The sequence below is a fragment of the Macaca fascicularis genome, chromosome 5 (genome assembly GCF_037993035.2).
Source record: "Macaca fascicularis isolate 582-1 chromosome 5, T2T-MFA8v1.1".
NCBI lineage: Eukaryota > Metazoa > Chordata > Mammalia > Primates > Cercopithecidae > Macaca > Macaca fascicularis.
The window spans coordinates 8,870,803-8,895,837 of record NC_088379.1 but is presented as its reverse complement, the minus strand read 5'-3'; the positions used below and the strand labels follow the sequence as shown (position 1 = coordinate 8,895,837).

Sequence of the window (25,035 nt, the reverse complement as noted above, 5' to 3'; positions counted from 1 at the left end):
ATGTGATATTCCTGATCCTAGATTCTGCTTTCCCTTTCTTTCCCTCTCCATTACCATTTATTGAGTGGACACCTACTGTGTGTCAGGCACTGTAATTGGTGTTTCACAAACATTATTACTATTACCCACAACCCACAAGAAGACAGATATTATTCCCACTTCACAGCTGAAAAAAGACTACAGGCTGACTACTACTTCTCTGAAATGCTTGGGACCACAACTGTTTTAGATTTTGGAATATTTGCATTATATTCCAAAACCTGAAATGCTCCAATGAGCATTTCCTTTGAGTGTCATGTCAGCAATCAAAAAGTTTCAGATTTTGAAATTAGGGATACTAAATCTATACTGCTGAAGGTCTTGCAGCTAGTAAATGGCAGGGTATGATCTGAACCAGACACACACACAAGTGGTGATTAAGTCAGGTCATTATTAGAAGTCACCTTACAGAGAAAACAATCAACATGAGGTACCTTCTGTCACAATGCTTATGCTGTTTAGATTAAATGCAGACATATTGCATTTGAAAGTGCAAATACTGTCTTTATAAAGTCTTTGAAGAACAGAGCCCTTGTTATTTATATAGTTAATTCAAAGTGCTAATAGCTAAAAACCAGAAGTTATTCCAAAGTTTGCATGAACAAAACTCACAAGAAAGTTATAAAAATATTTTATTTAAATGGTACAGAAAAAAATATGTATACTTAAAAATGACTAAAACTTCACATTAGGAAATGCTAAAAACCCAGTAATTTACACAATGATAAAATCTAAAGTGATGGGAAAACGTAAAATACTTTCATTTGGTCCTGTACCTAACAAAACTATCATAAATATGAGATTATAGTAATTACTAAAGCTGGTTAAAGGCACATGGCAACATAATTCCTTTATACACATCCAGTCATTTTATATAAGGAACTGCTATCCCTTAAATGGAAGAGTGAACTATTTGTTTAAAATATTAAGAGTGCATTATGCACCTATAATGAAACCACCTTCTCCAAATATTCAAATGGATTCGCATTGCAAAATAGTATTCCTATATCACTGACTTCTGAAAATTTTAATAATTTAAGAATATGCAAGTGAAATATAATTTATTCTGATTTCAACAACAGTTATACAAAGTCACAATTTTTCCCAGGAAACCATTCACTTCATAGTTGCAAAAACACACTGTAGCTTTTCTGTGAGGGTCCGCCATACTTTCAGCCAGCTGGATGTTTAACCATTCACTTCCAATTTACATGTCCAGCCAGGCACGGTGGCGTGGGCCTGTAGTCCCAACTCCTTTGAAGGCTGAGGCAGGAGGATCACTTGATCCCAGGAGTTCAAAGCCAGCCTGGAAACATAGAAGACCCTGTCTCTTCAAAAAAAAAAAAAAAAAAAAAAAAAGTATATGTCCTTAAATCTGAAAGAAAACCAGTATTTACGTACCAAGGAAAACCTTCTACCTTAAGCTATTGCATTTAACACTAAAAAGCATAGTTCACTCTGTGATCTACAACACTGAGTCTCCATTACCAATTATAAATCCATGTCAGAGTAAGAGTTCCCAAACATCTGTAAAAACTCAAAATTGAAGAGCCAAAGAAGGGGCTGAGAACATGAGGAGAGAGATGGCTGACAGGGTCAGGTGAGGAAGTGTTCTGAGATGTGCAGGATTCCTCCAGGCCCAGAGCCGCTTGTGGCACCACAAGTGTATAGGAATGAAGGGCCTCCAGTGAGGGCTTCCAGTGATCCCAAGACACAGCGGGTGCATGAAGGAGGCTGCAGACATTGGAACGGGCATGGAGGTGCTAGCAACTATTTTCAGACTGCTAACAATGAGACTATGTCCATTTCTTCTGTACATGGTTACCACTGACCTTCCTTTAAATCCCATAGAGAGAGCATGCTGTTGGCAGAAATGTCAGTTTTTCATTAACATCTTGAAAATTTAGTGTATTAACTTTCATTTCCATAGGCCTCAGTTTCCACACCTGTCAACTGCTGTATAAAGCAGATTTTCTGCAAGTTCTGATGTAAGTGACCTGACAGGAGGCACTCTGTCCTTTTCACTATGCCCCTAGGCATCTGGAGTGAGCATTCTCAATATACACTTATTTAATAACACAGTTATCCGACACTCAGAAAACAGCCTCCACTGTGTAAGGCAGCAGATCTCAGGATGGGGTTATCTGAGGGGAGGCAGAAATTCTATGAATAACACCAAACCAAAGCTGATTGTGTCCTCCAACACATTTTTCTGAGGAAGTCAGGACAGTTAGAAGATGGCAGATTTTTTTTTCCCAATTGGGTAAAATTGTCCATTCTTCCTGTATTCCCATTTCTTAAGAATGATCTAGCCAACAGTCATTGAATGTAAGTTGACAGAAATTAATATGATCTCAACATAAAATGGTCTAATGTGTGAATTTAACTATATTGGAAGGTGCAAATCCTGTCTTTATGAGGTCTTTGAAAGGCAGTGTACCTTTTCTAAAAAGTAGTAACTTAGAACCAACTTTTTCAAAAGAAGGAGTCTCAGTCCCCCATCCCCACCAGCCTGGGCAACATAGGGAGACTCTGTTTCTACAAAACATTTTTTTAAAAATTAGCCAAGCATGGTAGCACATGTTTGTAATACCAGCTACTTGGGAAGCTGAGGTGGGAGGATTGCTTGAGCCCCCAGGTGGTCAAGGCTGCAGTGAGCTGTGATCATGCCACTATCCTCCAGCCTGGACAACAGAGTAAGACCCTGTCTACAAAGAAAAAAACAAAGAGTCTCAATCCCTTCTATTTCAGAGGTCAACGGATGGATAATTCTAGTGTGGACAACAAAATTGTCATAAAAGACATTTTTCAAACGAGTTCATTTTTAGAAAAACCATTCCAGATATCTTACCTTCAAAAATCATCCAAGGAGTGTGATAAACATTACAACCCCCATAAACTGGGTAAACAACAACAACGGAGTGAAAAATGACCACACATGCCATAGAGCAATGTTGAAGCTGAAAAAACAACAAATACACAGTTGACGACTCTGATATGCATCAATATATTTTACTCTAGAATCTAGATTTAAAGAATTCAATGTGGAAAAGTTCATCCAGTCAGCAACTATCTCTATGTATCATAATTCTCTTACGTGACTTAGCCAATGCTGAAAAGGAAAACTCTAGATATACTTACACAATTATCACAATTTCTTCAAGAAGGCCCTGGAACTGAAACCACTAAAGGTCTCCTAATAGGACTTGACATGGCTTAATAGAAACTGAAGTCTCTTAGTTTCTGCACCTGAACAAGAATTTAAATGGCTACAGCTCGTTTTTATGAAATCACACACTAAATTATCACGGTAAAAAATATCAAAGTATTTTCTCTTAAAAACAGAATGAAAACAGTTATCATTTATAAGCTGCTATTATATCTTTCATTGAGAAAAACACTATTCCTGTCATCAAAGTAAAATTAAAAACTTTCTAAGTATAAATGATTTTTAATGACTGAAATTTCTAAGAACAGAATAGGGAAAACTATATTCAAATAAGTTCAGATAGTTATTGGTTTTAATATATAATATTTTGATAAGTGTGAGTATCAAATAACTATAATCACACTGTCTACAAAGTAATGTTTCTGGAGATGGCCTTAGCCTTATGGGAAAAAGTAAAACAACCTATCTGTATGCCGCCACATCACTAAAAAAGTTAACAATAACCGTATCACACTGTCAAACAACTTTGAACTTCAACTACAGAAAGTGAGTCATAGAAAGAATGTATTTAAACTGAATATGTATAAAGGTATGTGGTTCTTCCAAAATAAAAATTCAATTAGGCTGGGGTGGTCATGGTGCACGCCTGTAATCCCAGCACTCTGGGAGGCGGACACAAGCAGATGGCTTGAGGCCAGGAGTTTGAGACGAGCCTGAGCTGCATGGCGAAACCCTATCTCTACAAAAAATACAAAAAAGAGCCAGGTGTGGAGGTATGTGCCTGTGGTCCTAACTACTCAGGAGGCTGAGTGAGGTAAGAGGATCACTTAAGCCTGCGAAGTCAAGGCTGCAGTGAGCTGTGATCACACCACTGCACTCTGGCCTGGGTGACAGAGTGAGACCCTGTCTCCCTCCAAAAAAAAAAAAGTCAATTGATATAAAGAAAGAAAAAACTAAAGAGCTACACACAACATAGGAAAACTAGTTTTCTTTCTGGTTGGATCATAGGATGTATTTCCTTTGTGTTTTTCTGTAATTTACAGATTTTTTTTCCTCAGTGAGCAAGTCTTACTTTTATAAACAAACCCAAAAAAACCCTGTACTTTTCATTGAGTACTTAATTAACTTATGAAGAAGGTTATTCATTGTGGCATTGTTTGAGTATAAATATAATTAAGTCCAACAGCAGAAGACAGGTTACATAAATCATGATATGTCCATGCTGTGAAAACTATGCAACTGCTTAAAAGAATGAGAAACATCTATAAGTACCATTATGGAAGAATCCCAAACTATAAGAATCCATTGAAAAATAAAAGGAAAAAAAAGATGAACAACCACTTTGGAAAGCAGTTTGGCATGATTTACTGAAGTCAAAGGTATGTACACCCAACAATTTTACCCCTTGGGGTACATATATATATATATATACACACACATATACACACACACCAACTTCAGTTGGTGCTACAAGAGCCTTATACAAGAATGCTCTTTATAGCATCCTTTATAGTAATCCCAAATTGAAAAAAATCTAAACACAATCAACAATGGAAAAGAGAAACTGGGATTCAATTAAACAATGGAATGCAAAAGGGCAATGAAGATGAGTCACTGTTCCGGGCGACGATATGAAAGAATTGCACATAATGCTGCACACAGCCAGCTCAATGTGAAGGAATACACCCTGTACCAATCCCTTTCTATAAAGTTCAAAAGCGTAGATGAAACAAAAATAGAATACCTAATGAAGCAAAGCAAGTAGTTACCATGAAGGTCAAGGCAGTATTTACCTGTGGCAGGAGGGAAGGTGTAGGAACTATGAGGGAGAATGAAGGGGGTTCCCAGTGTGCTGGCTCGATTTACACCAATACTCACTTCATAAGAATTCATTCACTAATTCATTCATTTTAGTTTTTTCCACTTTTCTATATGTATTGTATGTCAGATACATTTAAAAAGCAAAATGCAAAATATGTACAGAATGTCACCATCTGTGCTTTAAATAACTAGATCCATAAATAGAAGGAGAAAGAGATACTAATGAAAAGGGAACCAGAGAGCATGAATGACCAGGAGACTACTTTTCTGTTATACCGTTTTTCTTTCAAAGTTTGGACCAAGTATATCACTATCTGATCAAAAAAAATTTGTTGTTCATTCCTGTTAGTCATTTCAAAGTTAACTTACCAAATTCCTGCTGCAATAAAGGAGGCAGTGGTAATAGGTATCAAGGCTGGATACCTGACATCATATTCTCGAATTCCACAATACCATTCCAGGTAGACTATGCAGTAAAACGCAATTGATAAGCTGACGAGCAACAAGGCACTGCCACAGACAAACCAGCTGTGGAGATAAAAACAGTAAGAGGGCTGACAGCACTTAATGAATCATCGGGTATCTTAAAAGTTTTCATTAACAGCTTAAAAATCTACTTCTAAGAGGCCGGGCACAGTGGCTCACTCCTGTAATCCCAGCACTTTGGGAGGCCGAGGCTGCTGGATTACCTGAAATCAGGAGTTCAAGACCAGTCTGGCCAACACGGTGAAACCCCGTCTCTACTAAAAATAAAAAATTAGTCAGGTGTGGTGGCACATGCCTATAGTCCCAGCTACTCGGGAGGCTGAGGCAGGAGAATCAATTGAACCCGGGAGGCGGAGGTTGCAGTGAGCCGAGGTCACGTCACTGCGCTCCAGCCCAGGCGACAGAGTGAGACTCTGTCTTTAAAAAAAAAAAAAATCTACTTCTAAGAATATCAAGTGGTGCAGAAAAAGCCATACTTAAACAATCCAGACTTTCAGAAAGTCTCAATCTATGGAAGATGGGGGTCAGAAAAAGAGACACACAACTCAGGAAAGAATGAAAAGACAGACCTGAAATACATGCATTTACATATACACTCTCATCAGCCAACCAACCAAGGGAAAAGTCTGATCACGACAATGCATTTTCTTTAAAAATACAAGGAAGAGGCTGGGCACAGTGGCTCACGCCTGTAATCCCAATACTTTGGGAGGCCGAGGCAGGCAGATCACCTGAGGTCAGGAGTTCAAGACCAGCCTGACCAACATGGAGAAACCCCATCTCTACTAAAAATACAAAATTAGCCAAGCATGGTGGCAGGTGCCTGTAATCCCAGTTTCTTGGGAGGATGAGGCAGGAGAATTGCTTGAACCCAGAAGGCAGAGGCTGCAGTGAGCTGAGATGGCGCCACTGCACTCCAGCCTGGAGTGCTTGGGCAACAAGAGTGAAACTCTGTCTCCATAAAAAAATAAAATAAAATAAAATAAAATAAAATAAAAAATAAAATAAAATAAAATAAAACAAAAATACAAGGAAGATAGTGGCTTTCTGGTTGTTTCTGAAGTTTTGAGTGTGACAGGATTAAAGAAGTTTATCACTGGGAAACTTCATTCCTCCAAGTTAAGTGGACTTTATAATTCAAATTTTCTCTCATAAAAGATTCCTAAATGAAATTCTCCCATTTTCAAAATATCTTCTACCCACCACCTCACCCTCAATGCCAATGCCTTTTGACTCCCTTCCAAGTCTGCCTGTGATCTGATTCAGCCAGTGTGAGGCAACCTGGACAACCCCTTCCCTCCACCCCAGCTGGACTTGGGGACTGAGGTCCCTTTCCCATTCTCCCAACTCAATCCAATATCTCATCATCATCTGCTTCACTATGGGAAAAGCCTGACAGTCCACGTGGAAGAGAGAGGGAGAACGGATGGCTACAACTGTTAAGTTACAAAGGCACAAAGTGAGCTTCCAATAATGCAAGGTTCCAGATTCCATGAAGGCTTTTTATGACGATGCAATTCTGAGATTCGGAGTCATGAGAGGCAGCAGAGTGAAGGGGTTAAGAGCACAGCCTCTGAAATCTGTCTATATGGGTTTGAATCTTAACTTGAGTAAGACTAGTTTTGTGACCCTAGGCAAATTACCTAACCTCCGTGTGTTTCAGAAATATTGACAGTACTTAACTCAGAATAGCTGTAAGAATTAAATCAAGTAGTCAGCAAAGTGCTCCTCACAGCTCACCCTCAATCATAATCATTATTATTCCACTCATGTTATTTTTATTTTCATTTATTTATTTTTGAGACAGAGTCTCGCTCTGTTGCCCAGGCTGGAGTGCAGTGCCGCAATCTCAGCTCACTGCAACCTCTGCCTCCCAGGTTCACCAATTCTCCCGTCTCAGCCTCCCGAGTAGCTGGAATTACAGGCGCCGGCCACCACACCCAGCTCATTTTTGTATTTTTAGTAGAGATGGGGTTTCACCATGTCCATGTTGGCCAGACTGGTCTCGAACTCCTGACCTCAAGTGATCCACCTGTCTCAGCCTCCCAAAGTGCTGGGATTACAGGCATCAGCCACCATGCCCGGCCATCACTCAAGTTATATCTATGAGGAAAAAATGTCCATGTTCATCTTTAGGAGTCTTCAAAGACCTCTCTTCTGCTAGAGTGTGCAGTCTCACTGTGGGGAGTATTGCCCCCAAAGTGAAGAAAAAAATCTGGCTCTAATTGTATGTATAAAGCACAGATATGCATGCAGTATATAAGTGAATATATAGTTTATCTAACTCCACATTCCACAGGGATGATTAGAAAAAAAATGTCTAAAAAGACTCCTTAGGGGTGATAACAAAAGGCTGAAAAGCACATACTGGTAAAGGATATAAGAATTTTTTTTTTTTTTTTTTTTTTTTTGAGACAGAGTCTCGCTGTTGTCACCCAGGCTGGAGTACAATGGCACGATCTCGGCTCACTGCAACCTCCACCTCCCGTTTTCAAGCGATTCTCCTGCCTCAGCCTCCTGAGTAGCTGAGATTACAGGTGCACACCACCATGCCAAGCTAACTTTTGTATTTTTAGTAGAGACGGGGTTTCACCATGTTGGCCAGGATGGTCTTGAACTCCTGATCTCAGCTGATCCACCCACCTCGGCCTCCCAAAGTGCTGGGATTACAGGCGTGAGCCACCGTGCCCGGCCTAAGAAAAATTTTTAAACTGCCTGAACAAAATATAATACTATCAGTCAGTGGTCCTCGGCTCTGGCTTTATATCATAATCACCTTGCACCTTTCTAAGAGAAACTACCTAGTCCGCAGTTTCCAAAATTCTGGGCCCGAGCATCTGGGATTTTAATTTTGCTTTCTGCTTTTAAGTCCACAGTTGATTTTGACGCACACAAGCAGAGTTTTTTAAACTGTGATTTCTATAGCATCACAGTGTTTTTCAGTTTTGAATACGGCCCTGCTCTCCTATCTTTGAACAATATAAAGAACCTTAAGGCCTCAAGCTTCTAAACCTAGGCTACAGCCAGGAGAAAAAGAAATCACCTCAGGTGTCAGAGGAACAAGCCATTTTAGCCATTTTCCAAAAGCAGAACTCAGCCAGCACTGTCTTTTGTGCCGCCCTCTCATTTCATGGCTGCTCAATACCCTCCAACACCCCTTAATGAGTCCTTCCCAAGAAAACAATGCGACTCAAAATCCTCAGCCTTTGAGAATGCATTTATGCCTTTTTCTCTCTAAGATGACACCTTGTTGAGGACAGATTTATGACTTCTACTTTTTTTTTCCAACCCCCACAGCCCTGGTCCCATTGTCTGCGTCCTGGCTTCGCCACACAGCAGCTGTGTGGTCCTGGGCACTCCACTTCACTGCAGTTGCCCCCAAACATCTTATGTGTGATCATTTCTTACTCTGCCATTTATTTAAACTACCAGAAATACCCAATAAAAGGACACAAATAGAGAAGTTATCTCACATCTCCTAAAACCTCAAAAAGATCTCAGTCCTGAGGCTGACCTGGACTAGGTACCCCTCCTAGACGCTCCCATAATACCTTGCGCCTACATTTACAGAGCACACATGAGGCCTGGTCACTTGTCTGCTGCAGCCTAAAGTGAGCTGTTGGAGAGCTAGAAATGCACCTTCCATGTGTTTGGCACCCACAGCCAAACATGTCTCAGGTTCCGTAAAGTCTCTGATGAAGGAAAGAGCAGCTGCTGTTGGTGGTGATTAAAGTATCCCTCCCCTCCAGGCAGGTGCAGTGGCTCCCACCTGTAATCCCAGTACTTTAGGATGTCAAGGTGGGAGGATCACTTGAGCCCAATAGTTTGAGACCAGCCTAGACAACATGAAGAGACCTCGTCTCTATAAAAAATAAACCAAATTAGCCAGGCATGGTAGTGTGCGCCTATAATCCTAGCTACTTGGGAGGTTGAGGTGGGAGGATCACTTGAGCCTAGGAAGTCAAGGCAGTAAGCCATGATCGCACCACTGGAGGGTGACAGTGCAGCAAGACCCTGTCTCAAAATAAAAATAAAGTATCCATCTCTCTTTTCCCAGCCCACATTCTAAGACAGATGACTGAGTCAAGCTGATGAAGATTAAATGTCTGTTATACTGATGCAGCGGTGGGAAGAATATGGCTTTGGTGAGTGGTGACAAAGCACTTCCTAATACCGGGTCTCTGAGACCCAGAAACAGGCAGGCTTACCCACTGGGTTCCAGGTCAAAATGAAAACCTAGAGACCTTTTCCTGTGAGGGCTGCCCCCGTGAAATGACACCATGGGAAGGCAGACCAGAGTCTGCACTTCCTACAGGCAGCTGACGTGCAGGAGAAGGTGCTGAGCTACCTTCGTCCAATTCTTCATCACACACTCAATCAGTCACGCCACCTCCCAAAAAGGAGTGAGTGACAGGGAAGGGCAGAAGATGGGAGTGTTTAGGGAAAGTTTCTCCCCTAGAAAGTAGAGGACAGTTTAAATAAACTCCCCTCTGCCTACTTTCCCGAGGGCTTGTTCCATGTGGCTCGACAGTCTCCCCTGCCAGAAATCACTGCTCCTCCTGAAGGCCCTTGAGGAGAAATCATGTGTCCTGCTGTGATACCAGAGGACCACAGTCCTGTCTGCATCTTCCTAACCCCACTGGTACTTCCAAATTACTACTCTTGACCCTAAGCACACCAGCCCTCCCAATGCCAGCTCTGCTGCTCACCAACATACCTCTCCTTTCCGTTTATTATCTGAGGGTCTCCACATCACTCTCCAATGTGCAGTAAGGACCCTAGGATATGATTCCAACCCTCTCCTCCATGTCAGCTCTGGAGACTATACTGAAGGGATCTCAGCCCCTGCGAATGAGGAACTATTGTACATCTGGCCTGGCCACAAAGCTCGCACTCCTCCCACTGCTGACCTTCACCTGCACTCCAACGCAGTCACACCCCGTAGTTACCTTGTCAGCTGTAAGTACCCTCTGAAACCAACCTTGAGACCCGGTTCTCACCGGCCACAGTTCTCAAGCCTTCCTCCCAGTACTCTTGTACTTGGTCTTCATGAAGACCTTCAGTCAGTCTTTCTCCCTCCTTTTTTCCCCAAATGGATTAGGTCCTTCTTAAATTTCTTACCTTCGTCATCCTACAATATATTTATTTGCACAAAAATAACTTCCAGTTCTCTTCCACTCTACTGTGTATGCCCAGAGCACACACCCTCCCATTGGTTTTATTTTTTCCATCTTTATTGAAGTATAATGGACAAATTAAAATTTTATATATTCAAGATGTACAATGTGATGACCTGATACATATATATATACACACATTGTGAAATGATTACAATCAAGTTAATCATCACACTCATCACCTCAGTTACCACTGGTCAGGGAACAGGGGAAGACACAAGACCTACTCTTAGAAAATTTCAAGTATACAATACAGCATTATTAACTATAGTCACCATACTGTATGTACATTAGATCCCCAGACCTTATTCATCTTACAACTAAAAATATGTACCCTTTGATCCCCATCTCATATTCATCTTCGTATCACCAGCACCTCCAACACAGGGCCTGGCACAGAGTAGGTGCTTACTGTTTGAAGAATTCAACTAACAAAATATAACACGAAAAATCAGACATGCGTTTAATTTATGAAGCAATAAAGTTTTCTTACCTGCTAGTGTGGAAGTTTTCTTTAAGAGTTTTAAAGAAGTCAACATAATAGGTCACAACAATGGATGCCAAAATCCAGAATCCAGAATGGATATTAAGTCTTGGAAGAGGTTTCTCCTTTTTCTGAACAGCTGTGGAGGTTTCTGCAGATAAGGGAGATTTCAACTTATTAAGTTACCATAATTTTGCGAGGAAAAATTACACTTAATTTAAGCCAAATAAAATAATTTCCTAGAGCTAGGAACCAGAGTCTCTTCCATGATAAATTCTTCTGTAAAACCCTTGACCATCCTGGCTAACACAGTGAAACCCCGTCTCTACTAAAAAATACAAAAAACTAGCCCGGAGAGGTGGCGGGCGCCTGTAGTCCCAGCTACTCGGGAGGCTGAGGCAGGAGAATGGCATAAACCCAGGAGGCAGAGCTTGCAGTGAGCTGAGATCTGGCCACTGCACTCCAGCCTGGGCAACAGAGCGAGACTCTGTCTCAAAAAAAAAAAAAAAAAAAAAAAACCCTTGAGATAGGTTTATATTTACAAAAAATAATAAGAGCCCACTAACAAATACAGTCAATTTATTTCCTCTAAATATATTTTGAAATCAAATTTACATTTTCATCGTCTTTCGGAAATAACAATGCCACCTGGAAATGTAAGAATTTTAATATGTTTCACATTTCTTCTAGGAAAGGAGTTAGTCCTGTTGATTAGGAAAAATGCCAAAGGCAAATGGTAGCGCATGAACTGGACTTGTGGTCTTTCAAGAATACTTTTATAACTAAATTCTATTTTTTTTTTTTTTGAGTCAGAGTCTCCCTCTGTCGCCCAGGCTGGAATGGAATGGTTCCATCTCAGCTCACTGCAACCACCGCCTGCCGGGTTCAAGCAATTCTCCTGCCTCAGCCTCCCGAGTAGCTGGGATTACAGGCGCCTGCCACCACGCCCGGCTAATTTTTGTATTTTTAGTAGAGACCGGGTTTCACCATGTTGGCCAGGCTGGTCTCTTTGGCCAGGCTGGTCTCGAACTCCTGACCTCGTGATCAGGCTGCCTCGGCCTCTCAAAGTGCTGGGATTACAGGCGTGAGCCACCATGCCCAGCCTATAACTAAATCATTACTTTAAACACAGCTCAAAAGTGGAAACGGCACACCAGAGCTCTAGTTCCAGCACAGCCCTGTCTAGACAGGTGATGGACAAGTCATTTTTCCTGTCTGGAACGCAATCCGAAAGAAAGGGTGGATGGGGGTTGGGTCAGATGGATGATTTCTAGAAAGTTTTCCGAGGATTCTGACATGCCCTCTATGTTCACGTGAGAATGAATGGTCCACATATGAGGTTTTGGGCCTTTAGATGACCATCGGAAACCCTACGAAGCATGTTCATAATATTCTGGAATATCCTCAAAATGTATACATCATCATGCCTGGGCATCAGGTAATTCATGTTTATTTTGAAAAGGTAATAAATGGACACGGTTTTAAAACATATGGGTTACAAATATCCAAAATGAGTTATCTGACTCCCATCCTTAACCTCAGATCTAATCCCCAGAAGCAACCACCACTTACAATTTCTACTGAATTCTTTCATTATTCTATGCACCTACAGGTGAACATACATCACAGGTTACCTGTTTTGTACCCAAATGGCGGCATACTATAGTGTTCCGCACTTCCCTTTGAAAATCATCCCCATTGGTACATACAAGTCGACCTGGCGTGTCATGTATACACATATCCAAATTTACTTAACCAGCCTTCTGCTGACAGGCAAGACAAGTATTTCTAGTGATTCGCTATTGCAAGCAATGCAGAGGTGAAACACTGCGCACATCATTGTGCACTGCGATACAGGCATGTTTCCGGTAAATTCTTAAGACTTAGAACCGGTGGGTATTTTTAATTTTAACCGATATTTCCAAACAGGTGTCAAATCAGCTCTCCAGAGAATTCTGAAGCGCAGCTGAGATGACGATGCACAGCACTACGCGATTCTAAGGATCTTCCCTGACATCAAATATTCGACTTGCAAAACCGAAACTCGGTCCCTTCAGACTGGGCCGGGGCCGCCGGAGGCCGGCCATTTTCCAGCGCCTCGCCTCTGAGAACCTCGGGGCGGCTTGGTGCGCGCCTCACCCGGCCTGGCGTTACTCTCGCGGTCCAGCTGGGCCTCGGCGTCCGGCAAGAGAAGGAATCGCCGACGGAGCTGTTCCCGGGCCCGTGAAGAGTCCATCTTGGTACCGCCCCAAAACGCGACGGAAGTGACGTCAGGTAGAGCGCTTCCGGCGTCGGCTCCGGAGTTGGGCCTCCTGGCGTTCGGATTGGAGACTGTGTTCTCTTCGCGGTTTTAGTTAACGAGCAGCTAGGATTGAGTCGGCCTGAAGGGTTTCGCTCTTACGTCGGCAGGTGCGATTTGAATTTTAAAACACTGAGCTTTCCGGGTCGAAAGGTTCCCAAGTTTATTCCGACCTATGGAAGCCCAGAAGGACCAGGATTACCGCTGCCGCAGGATGCGTCCAGGTCCGGGATGCGAGACCGTGAGACGCTGCGCTTCCGAAGCCCTCGCAGACTCCCGGGTGCCAGAGCAGGAGAGATACCCTCTGTCCGGGCCTCCATCCTCAGCCCCCAGTTTCTTTCCTACTTTTGCTTTTCAGGAGTCGCCCAGCAAGATTTGAAAGGAGGAGAAAGGCCTGCTGGACAGGATGCTAGAGCCTGGCAGTGACCACTTGAGGACCCCTGGGCATTAAATAAACTTCTTGGGGCCCGTTTCGTTATTACACTTGGCTCTAGATTTGTTGTGCCTTTCAGTGAGAAGCACCTGTATGTGGTTCACGTGAGCCTTCTCCTCGCCACTTGTGAAAAATCCTCCCAGCCTGAACCGAGGGAACTAAATTACTTTCCCAGCAAACTGCCGTTTTCCACACTACTCACGCCCACGAACTGTGTGTTACGAGGTCACAACTTTTTCTCCGTCAGTAATCCCGCGTATTACTCTCCCAACCCTTTCCCACCGAGTCATGTGCTGAGAAATGGTGGGCTTAACCACGCAAACGTTTGCTGAGCACCTACTATTTGCTAGGAGCTGTTAGGCACCATGCCAGCAGTGGAGATAAAGATGAGTAAGACATGGCCTTGCACGTGAGGAGCTCCTGGTCCAAAGAAAACCACAGAGGTGTACTACAAGGTAACTCTGTATTTATAAATTTGTGAAAGCACTTTATCAGTATAGCCAACATTTTCTGAGCGGCTGCATGTGATAAAGTGGTGAGGACAGAAGTAAGAATCTAGTAGAGGAAGCAGCTTCAATACAGTGCCATAATAGAAACTCTGTACATGGGGCATAATAGAAGCACTGTACATGTAAAGGGCAGTTTATTCTGCTGGAGTGTGGGAGAGCGGGAGAGTGATTTCAGGTGGATTGAATACAGGGGTGGAGAGCCAGTGAGCTACATAGGAAGTAAAATTTGAATTAGTAGGCACTGTTTAATATCTACTATGTGTTGGGGTGTTTGTAAAAGGAAAGTAATAAATACTCAAGAAAAGAGTGCCAGCTGGGCACGGTGGCTCACGCCTGTAATCCCAACACTTTGGGAGGCCAAGGCGGGTGATTCACGAGGTCAGGCGTTCGAGACCAGCCTGGCCAACATGGCGAAACTCTGTCTCTACTAAAAATACAAAAATTAGCCAGGCGTGGTGGCCAGCACCTGTAATCCCAGCTACTCTGGAGGCTGAGGCAGGAGAATCGCTTGAACCTGGGAGAAGGAGGTTGCAGTGATTGCGCCACTGCACTCTAGCTTGGGCAACAGAGCGAGACTCCATCTCAAAAAAAAAAAAAAAGAGAGAGAGAGAGAAGTACCAAATCTCTACTGATTTATCATTTCTTCAGCCTTTCTTCACCCTTTGGAGCACAGGATTTAACAGCTGGGTGGATCATATGGCCTTTCTAAACAATACCTCCTTTTTTTTCTGGTTTTTTTTTTTCTTTCAAGACTCCTAAAGAACTGGATTTGTTTCTTCAAAGCCAACTAAAGTCTTTGCCCTCCCTTCTTCTCTCTCTCGTACAGGGTTAGAAGCCTTGTTAACAGGAAGTGAATTTGTCCCATCAAATACAATCTTCTGTTGATTGTCTCCTCGAAAAAGGGTCAGTGCAGGGCCTCCCTGGTAACTGAATACTCCCAAGAGCATCGCCGCTATCCCAGGTTCCCATACATGGTACGTTCAGGTCAGATCAGGTTTCTCCTTTTGTGGTTTCGGGGCCTTTGAATTTGGATCTGAAATCCTTCCAGAGTTTTTTTCTCTGCAATTTTAAATGGCACTACTTGCACACCATATTGATACTTAAAAGCAGGTTGGAAAAATTCCAGTATTTAATGACCACATCTTCATTTCTGAGGTCCATTAAAGAAGCCCTTTGGGCATGTGCAGTGGCTCACGCCTGTAATCCCAGCACTTTGGGAGGCCGAGGCGGGTGGATCACCTGAGGTCAGGAGTTTGAGACCAGCCTGGCCAACATGGTGAAACACCCCATCTCTACTAAAAAAATAATAATAAATAAATAAATTAGCTGGGCGTGGTAGCAAGCGCCTGTAATCCCAGCTGCCTGGGAGGCTGAGGCAGGAGAATGGCTTGAACCCAGGAGGTGGAGGCTGCAGTGAGCCACAACTGCCCATTTCACTCCAGCCTGGGCAGCAAGAGTGAAACTCTCTCTCAAAAAAATAAAAAAGAAAAAAAAGAAAGAAAAAGAATAGAAACCCTTCAATGTGTGTACTGTGGCACCCTAATTATAGATAGATATGTGATACCAGATTTGCTACCAATTAAGACGTTTTCATTTTCAATGTGGGTTACTTGTGGGAAACAATGAATTTCATTGTGACCTTTGCTGGCCTCCCCTTAGCAACATAGTGAAATCCAAGGTGTTTATAGACTGTTGAATCCTGCCTCCATCACTGTGGGTCCTTGGGCAAGTTATTTTATTGTTCTGAGTATCAGTTTTGCTCATCTGTGAAACATCAGGTATTGGAGTGAAGATACATGTTTATCGTTTAGCTTAGTGCCTGGCATACATAGTTTGCCTCCAAACATCAGTAGTTACTATTCACTACTCCTTTATTTGGCCTGCCGGGCTGTCAAGATCTGGCGCCTGTTCACCCCTTGATCAGTATTCCCTTGTCCCTGGGTTCCAGCTACTCTTTGTTCATGTCTCTCTTCCGAGAATTACCAAGCTTTATTGCTCTTTTCCTTTTGCCTGTGTTTCCCCCAGTTGATTGGGAGAACCAACCATGTCTTAGTATGCCCCAGTGCCCTGCAAACACCGAGCACATAGCAGGTCCTTGAGCACAGCTAACTTGTCTTCAATATGGACATACACGTGTCTGCCTACAACCCTTCCTCTGAGAAGCCACTACTGCTTTCTATAGTGGTCCTGCTCAGTTTCCAGAGACTGACCCTGTCCTAGGGGAGGGTACAAGACCCAAAACAGACCTCTTATAGTCCAGGTCTTAGGCTGGGAAGATGTTCACGGTTGCTTTGATATGGTGCGCTGTGAGGTCAGTTTGGGCTTGGGGGCTGCTGTTCTGGAAACGGGAGCCCACGTGGGAAGAAAGTGCTGAGAGGCAAGCTAAGAGGTCTTGGTAGCATTGCACCGCCTCCCGGATCTAGCTAAGCCTTAGTTAACCCTGTTAAGGAACTGAGCTCTGGAGCTAGCTGCCTGCCTGGCTGTCATTGCCGGTCCTGTCATTACTGACTCTTCCAACCTTGAGCAAGCGTCTTATCCACTCTTTGCCTTAGTTTCCTCACTTGCAAAATGGGGTTAAGAATAATATCCACCTCATAGGACTGGGTAAAGATTAAAAGTATTAATACATGCAGAGTCCTTAGAGCAGCCCATAGAAAACTCTCAATAAATCTTAACTGTTATTATCCATTGCTGAGACTTTACAGATGGTTAAATTTTCCTTTTTTTTTTTTCAAATTAACTTTAATTTCAGTTGTTTTCTGTTACTTGCAACTCTGAGGCCAGACCAGTACCACCCTGTTCTCTCATTGTGCCATGTAGCTGCCCCCTTGGTCCCCAGGTATTCTATGAGCACCTCCAGGAATGAGAATACAGGTAAAGCTCTTAGAAAGCACCTGGCATGTGGGAAGTGCTCAGTAAATGTTAATGTTAATATCTATCATTTGGGATACTGTTCTTCATTCCAAGAAGAAAGCTAGTTTTAGAAAGGTCTTCCATTCATTGTATAAAAACAATAAAAATGTGTGTCTGTTTCTACAGAGCTGTGATTATTCCCCTGGTAAAAGCTATAGCACTGGAATCACTAGATCAAAAGATGCAAACATTTTAAAGACTTTTTTTTTTTTTTTTTTTTTGACAGAGTCTTCCTCTGTTGCCAGGCTGGAGTGCAGTGGCACGATCTCGGCTCATTGCAACCTCTGCCCCCAGGTTCAAGCAATTCTCCTGCCTCAGCCTCCAGAGTAGCTGAGACTACAGGTGCATGTCACCATGCCCAGCTAATTTTTGTGGTTTTTTTTTTTTTTTTTTTTTTTTTTGAGACAGAGCCTTGCTCTGTCGCCCAGGCTGGAGTGCAGTGGCACCATCTGCGTTCACTACAAGCTCTGCCTCCCGGGTTCACGCCATTCTCCCGGCTCAGCCTCCCAAGTACTCCGGACTACAGGCACCGGCCACCATGCCTGGGTAATTTTTTGTATTTTTAGTAGAGACGGCGTTTCACCATGTTAGCCAGGATGGTCTCGATCTCCTGACCTGTGATCCATCCACCTTGGCTTCCCAAAGTGCTGGGATTACAGGCCTGAGCCACCGCGCCCGGCCATTTTAAAGACTTTTGATTGATATTTTCAAACAAGCTCCAGAAAGGACTTACCATACTATTGTAGTTTAAATTCCCACCAGCAGAGGGCAGGAGAGGCCATCTTCAATGTTTGCACCAGCAGTGGGCTTTATCATTTTGATACATTTTTCCCAAGTGATAGTTGTTGGCCATAGGGACCTGCCATTTTAATTTGCTTTTCTTTGCTAACAGATTTTTGTATGTTAATCGAGTATGCATATATCTTTTTCCTTTTGGAATTTTCATTTTTGCATATTTTGATAGATCAAGGCTGTCTTTGAACCTCAGATATGTGGCAAGTCTACTTTTTTCCCAATGTGTTTGCCTTTTAAGTTTGATCATGTTCAACATATGTTCATACCTACGTTTTGTTTCTTACTTCTCATACCCTGTGATGAAGAGAGTTGGAATGGGCTTGCCCTGTGGGATCTAAATGGAAAAGCATATTTCGTGGGAAGTGTTCCTGATGTTAGTGTCTTTCACTTAGGGGACATACTGTGTGGTAGAAATCACTTGAACCATCTTCAAGTGAGCCAAGTTTTCCTCACCCATTCATTACTCAAACTAGCTGTACTGTGAGAGGTTCTACCCGCAAAGGTCACCAACTTTAACCAGCCTCTGATGGTGAGTACTGTCAACTTGATTGGATTGAAGGACGCAAAGCATTGATCCTGGGTGTGTCTTTGAGGATGTGGCAAAGTAGATTAAGATTTCAGTCAGTGGGCTGGGAAAGGCAGACCCACCCTTAATCTGGGTGAGCCCCATCTAATCAGCTGCCAGCTCGGCTAGAATATAAAGCAGGCAGAAAAACGTGAAAAGGCTAGACTGGACTAGCCTCCCATCCAACATCTTTCCCCTGTGCAGGATGCTTCCTGCCCTCAAACGTCAGACTCCAAGTTTTTTAGTTTTGGGACTTGAACTGGCTCCCTTTGCTCCTCAGCCTGCAGATGGCCTATTGTGTGACCTTGTGATCGTGTGAGTTAATACTTAATAAACTCTCCTTTATTTGTGTATGTGTGTGTACATATACATATATATGTGTGTGTGTATATATATGTGTGTGTGTGTGTGTGTATATATATATACACTGTTAGTTCTGTCCCTCTAGAGAACTCTGACTAATACACAGCCTAAGCAAAATAATAACAGTAATGACAACAGTAATATTGGGCCGTTCACAGTGGCTCACACCTGTAATACCAACACTTCAGGAGGCTGAGGCGGGGGGATCGCTTGAGCCCAACAGTTGGACACCAGCCTAGGCAATATGATAAGACCCTGTCTCTATCGATCATAATAATAATGACAGTAATAATCATTATCATCATAAAATGCATGTACAGTTTTTCAGAAAGAGATCTAATAGAATTCCTCTGAACTATTTCATAAGATTGAAAGAAAAATAGGATTTCCATCAAGCCTGAGTGAGTGTGAAGCCCAGGACAGCTCGTGATGCAGCTTTGAGGACACTGTGCATCTGTCACATATGGTGTGCCTGCCGTCATCCCTGTGGAACTCACCACTTCAGTGCCTGCCTGCCCTACTTCTGACTCTCAGCACCTGTGCCACTTTGCCTGGGGTTTTCTCCGGATGCATTCTGTTTACGCAGCGAGATGGAGGGGATTCTCACAGAAGCGAAGCCAATGTGAGTGCAACAGCTGTCTGCTGCACTGGCAGAAAAGGGCTGCGAGTGAGCCTCTAAGGACATAGGCAGCGTGTTGTTTTCTGAAACAGGATGTTGGGGAGAAGAACAGAGAAGAGAGGTGCTGGTCTCAAGCAAAATATCGGGAGCGGGGAAAAGGACAGTTCCTAAAACCAGAAAGCAGAGGGGAGGGGTAGGAGGGAACTGGCCTCGACTGAGAGGCCTGGTGGGCAGGACGTTTGACTATGTAAGTGTTCCAGGCACTCCTGAAATTTCTGGCTGTGTGGCAACATTTGGGTTCCAGTTCTGTGGGAGGACAATTTCTTTTATTAAATTGCTGCCATTCAGGTTGAGGGTCACTACTAGACTGGCAAACCTAGAGGAAAATGGAGATGGGTCCTGGCTGACTGCCCTTCCCAGGTAAACCATGCAGCCTTGTCAATCTTGTCACTTGCTGATTGTTCAGTGCCTGGAACTTGGTCTGTTACTGGTTTGCAGATGATCAAATAAAACAGACTCATTTTTTTCTCTTTCAAAACAACCCCTGTATATTTGAATGATGGCTGTGCCTGATGTTATCATCCATAAAACTATGATAAAGGCTTTCTGATCACATGGCCCATCATGGAACCCACTTAGAAAACCCTGTTGTTTTTAATTAAAACCCTACCTGCAAGATCTTTATAATAATGACCTAATCAGTGCTGAGAAAGGGAAAGAGAAACAAGAGGGAGGTCCTGACCAAGGGAAAATGCTGGCTAGGAGAATACAAAGAAATCAGGGAGACACCTGTTGTGCCAAACCCCTATTCCAGTGGGGATGCCACCAGGTTCAAGAGGCAAAAGAAGAGACCCAGAGACAGAGAAAATGAGACATGGGGTGTTACATACAAGACAGAGTCCAGTGATGGAGGCCTGGCCTGGATAACTGCAACTGCTTTTGAAAGGCATAGAGCTTATATAGCATCTTTTAACACCCTCTCCCTAACAACCTCCACTCTACACCTAGCAACCTTCATGCAACCCAAAACTCAAGGGTTCGATCCTCTCTACAGCTTGTGTTCCATAGGACAGGACAGGGGCTCAGATGACAAGGAAAGAATCTCCAGTTGGCCACTCCTGGATTCCCTAGCCTAGAACACATATTCAGGTGCATCTGCCATAAAGGTCATTCCCAGGGTCTGCTTAAGTTATTTCTGTCAGGTATTTACAGAGATAGATGGATGGACGTAGGGATGGATGATGGATGGATGGATGGATGGATGGAAAGATGAACAGGTGAATGGATGGATGATGGAAGGATGGATGGATGGATGGATGGATGGATGGATGGATGGATGGAAGGACCCACAGGTTGATGAGTAGATGATGGAAGAATGGATGGATGGATGGATGATGGATGGATGGATGGATGGAAGGATGAACAGGTAAACAGATAGATGATGGAAGGATGAATAGATGGGTGGATGGACAGGTGGATGGATAGACGGGTGAATAGATGGAAGATAAAAGGATGGATGAATGATGGATGAATGGACAGATGGATGGATGATGGATGGATGGATGACGGGTGGATGGATGGACGGATGGATGATGGATGGACGGATGATGGATGGATGGATGATGGGTGGATGGATGGACGGACGGATGATGGATGGATGGATGATGGATGGATGGATGGAACGATGAACAGGTAAATAGATGATGGAAGGGTGGGTGGGTGGATGGATGGATGGATGGATGGATGGATGGATGGATGGACAGAGAGTGAACAGCACAGGGTCCCTCCTGCATCCCTTGCCACTCACCTGGATGTACAGGTCCACCAGCTCGCTCTGCCGCAGGATGTAATAGATCTTCCCTGCTTGCAGCCAGGCATGCGCCTCCTTCTCTTTCTTCTGGAGGTCCATGAAAATCCCCAGACTTCGTTTGGTGTAGTCCAGAGCGGATTTGTAGGCCCTGGAATCAGATACAGGTGTCAGAACAAGGGCTCTCATCCTCCTGGAACCAGTCTGCCTCCTCCCGTGGGTCTGGTGACAGATTAATCTGGAATGTGGGGACTGGGAACGGCTCTCTTGTGTGTGCAGTGTTCTGCCCTTCCCAGGCTGCTGGGAGGGCCAGGGTGAACACACACGGCGTGGAAAAGATGAAGGACATCCTTCTGAGGGAATCGAGCATCATGCTGCCCTGTGGCAGGAGGAGTGTGCTAGTCCATCTCCCCTGCCTCCCAGACATGGCCTGTGTGTTCTCCAGATGCACCAGGAGCCGTTAGTGTTCAGAGGCTATCTGGGCTGATGGTTCTCAAGGTGTGCAGGCATCACAGTCACCCGGAGGCCTGTCCATATAGCTTGCTGGCCCTGCCCCCAGAGCTTCCGGCTCCACAGGCCTGGGGCAGGCCCTAGAACTCCCACTCGGCACAAGCTCCTAGGTGACATGGATGCTGCTCTGCTGGTCCAGCGACCACACTTTGAGAAGCATGGTTCTAGCACACTGACCCATTTTCCTTCTGTGAACCTGAGGCCAAGACTGGAGCCAGTCTCCCGGGTCCCCATGGAATCTGGCTCCTTCCCTGCTCTCTCAGTAAGTCCGACACTCCAGGAGGTGTGACTGCAGCAATGTCACCGGGCCCTATGGGTGGGGTGGCCAGGGCCATGATTACCCTAACAAGTCAGGATGCTCTGGGGAAGCCGAGTGGGCCACATATGGGATGTGAGACCTTGAAAACCTGCCCCAGGGAAGCAGGTGACACAACTGGCTCTGTCTTCTGTGGGAGAGAAGCCACAGGTGGCTGCTGTGGTCACATTTAAGGGGACAGATGAAGGCCAGGAGTGAAGACTCGGGGCAGGCAGAGGTCAGATGACAAAAGCCATCATAGTAGGAAGAACGGTCCAGAATGCACGTACTGCCTCTGCTGGGGTTGAGATGACCTTTGGGGAGGTGTGCAGGCAGGGATAGGAAGACGTGTCACCCAAGGGAGACTCAAGCTGGGAGTCACAGGCCATCAGCAGCCCTGGGACGACCCCAGGCCCACCAACTCAAAGCATCTGATGCCAAGGAACCAAATGATCCCAAGGAGAGGGGCTGCTGGGGCCCTGGGCCAGCTTCCCTGTGCCCCCCTCCCTGCCCTGCTCCCCCACCCTCTTTGCCCCCCTCCCCGCCCCCACCACTACAAAGCCAGCCCTCACCGCTTGGTGCCCAGGGACAGGTAGAGCTGACTGATGGTCTCCAGGCGCTGCCCCTCCAGCACCTTGTCGGCCACCTTGCGGGCCAGGGAGAGCTGGAGCTCGTGGTAGATGACACACTGGGCCTCGCTGGGCATGACGGTGCTGTAGAAGTAGCACAGCTGCTGGATGGCCCGCAGCTGGCCTGGGCAGAAGACAAGAAGGAAGACGTCAGCCTCCCAGCATCGAAGCGAGGCTGGCTGGGCTCAGAGGCGCCTGCGCTGTGCTTACCTCTTTCACACCTCTGTGAGCCTGGGCCCCATAGGCAGGGAGCCTGAGCGCAGACAGGCCACGCACCCATGCAAGGACAGCCGCCGAGCACACCGTGACATGGGCACAGCTTGGTGCAGATGCTCATGGTAGAGCCCGGCCTTCTTTACAACCCCCAGGGCTGAGGTCCTGGCCAGGCTCAGCCCCTGCACCAGGTCGTCTATTTCTGTTCCACAAAGCCCCTCTGGCCAGGACCAGGGCCGCCTTCAGCCTGAGCTGATGAGGCCAGGGGCACAAGTAGCCCCTGCCGCAGATGGAACCCTGAGAGAGCAAAGCCAGGCGTCTGCCACACACGGCATCATGTTGGGGGAATGGGGTTCAAAGCCGGCCCCTGGCATTCCCACACATGCTTCTCTCACGCAACCAGGCTCCCAAGCCACAGGCTCACTGGCCTCTCCCAAAGCCAGGGCGCTGGGAATGGTGGAAAGCTTCTGATTTTCTAGTGTCAGAAACATTCTGGAGATTAACACCGGAAACCAGGTACGCCGAATGGACCTCTGTCACACACGTCACCCAACAACAGCTGAATACACAGTCCTCTCGAGCGCCCACGGGACATTCCCCATGACAGACCACATGCCAGGCCACAAAACGAGCCTCAGTGAATGGAGAAGGACTGAGACCAAAGCAGAGGTGTTCTTCAGCTGTACTGGCACGAAACGAAATCAACAGTGAAGCAAATGTGGGAAATTCAAAAATATGTGGAAATTACACATTCCTAAACAACCAGTGAGTCAAAGAAGAGACCATCAGGGAAACTGAAAACTAATTTGAGAAGAATGCAAACAAATACATAGCCCTGGCCAGCGTGGTGGCTCATGCCTGTCATCCCAGCACTGTGGGAGGCCAAGGCGGGAGAATCGCTTGAGTCCAGGAGTTTGAGACCAGCCTGGGAAACATGGTGAAACCCTGTCTCTATAAAAAATACAAAAATTAGGGCCAGGCGTGGTGATGCTCGTCTGTAATCCCAGCTACTCAGGAGGCTGAGGCATGAGAATAGCTTGAACCTCGTAGAAGTTGCAGTGAGCCAAAATTGCACCACTGCACTCCAACCTGGGCAATAGAGCAAAACTCTGTCTTAAAAAAAAAAAAAAAAAAAAGGCACAGCATATCAAAAATTCCAAGATGCAGCTAAGGCAGTGCTGAAAGGGAAATTTATAACTGTAAATGTCTACATTCAAAGAAAGAAGAAAAATCTCAAATCAAAAACCTAACCTTTCACCTTGAGAAACTAGAAAAAGAATGAACTAAACCCAAAGCAAACAAAAGGAAGAGAATAATAAACATGAGAGTAGAAATGGGAAGTAAAAATACAGAGAATGGAAAAACAAAAGAGATAATCAACAAAACCAAAAGTGGGTTTTTTGAAAATAATAACAAAATTAACAAATCTTTCACCAGACTGACCAAGAAAAGAAAGACGGGACACAAATGACGGAAATCAGAGACTGAGCACCATGGCTCACGCCTGTCATCCCAGCGCTTTGTGAGGCCGAGCTGGAAGGATCGCTGAGGCCAGCATTCAAGACCAGCCTGGGGGAAGATGATGAGACCCCATCTCTAATAAAAATAAATAAATAAATAAATAAAAACTCAAGTTTCTAAAATCAGAAATGAAAGAGGAAACCTTATTGCCGACCTGACAGAAATAAAAGGATTCCATGAAAACACCACGAACAATTGTAAACCAACAAATCAGACCATCTAGACACAACAGCCACACTCCTAGAAAGACACAAACTACCGAAAGTGACTCAAAAATGACCCCAAGTAAGCATGTGGGGTATCAGCCCCGCCCTCAGTCTCCTCGACTGTTCAGCGCAGGGTGGGGAGACAGGGAAGCATGATCCCCGTTCCCTGGCCCGCATTTCCA

General features: G+C 44.6%; 1 protein-coding gene and 1 long non-coding RNA gene across 3 annotated transcripts; one reads left to right on the top strand and one right to left on the bottom strand.

The window, feature by feature from the left end:
• Positions 1–654: 654 nt before the first annotated feature.
• On the bottom strand, positions 655–23,404 carry TMEM128 (transmembrane protein 128). Of its 2 annotated transcripts, XM_065544782.2 has the most exons (7): positions 23,124–23,404; positions 22,857–23,037; positions 21,480–21,630; positions 11,186–11,327; positions 5,399–5,557; positions 2,891–2,999; positions 655–1,369 (listed from the first exon to the last, which is right to left on the bottom strand). In XM_065544782.2, the coding sequence occupies exons 1-4, from the start codon at positions 23,248–23,250 to the stop codon at positions 11,238–11,240; spliced, it is 549 nt and encodes a 182-aa protein (XP_065400854.1). In that variant the 5' UTR covers positions 23,251–23,404; the 3' UTR covers positions 655–1,369; positions 2,891–2,999; positions 5,399–5,557; positions 11,186–11,237. The 2 variants fall into 2 exon arrangements, with proteins under 2 accessions (XP_065400854.1, XP_015305646.1); XM_015450160.3 differs by lacking the exons at positions 21,480–21,630; positions 22,857–23,037; positions 23,124–23,404 and adding an exon at positions 13,316–13,426.
• Positions 13,861–20,210, top strand: LOC135970878 (uncharacterized). Its single transcript, XR_010586744.2, has 2 exons — positions 13,861–14,363; positions 17,557–20,210. It is a non-coding gene; the product is annotated as an uncharacterized lncRNA (long non-coding RNA).
• Positions 23,405–25,035: the final 1,631 nt, after the last annotated feature.

Bases quoted from the DNA above. Each gene is read 5' to 3' on its own strand.
- TMEM128 (XM_065544782.2), bottom strand. From the start codon at position 23,250: ATGAGCATCTGCACCAAGCTGTGCCCATGTCACGGTGTGCTCGGCGGC. The intron at 23,038-23,123 runs GTAAGCACAGCG...TCTTCTGCCCAG, and splicing joins CTCACAGAGGTGTGAAAGAG to GCCAGCTGCGGGCCATCCAG. The intron at 11,328-21,479 runs GTGAGTGGCAAG...CCTTATCTGCAG, and splicing joins TGGTGGACCTGTACATCCAG to AAACCTCCACAGCTGTTCAG.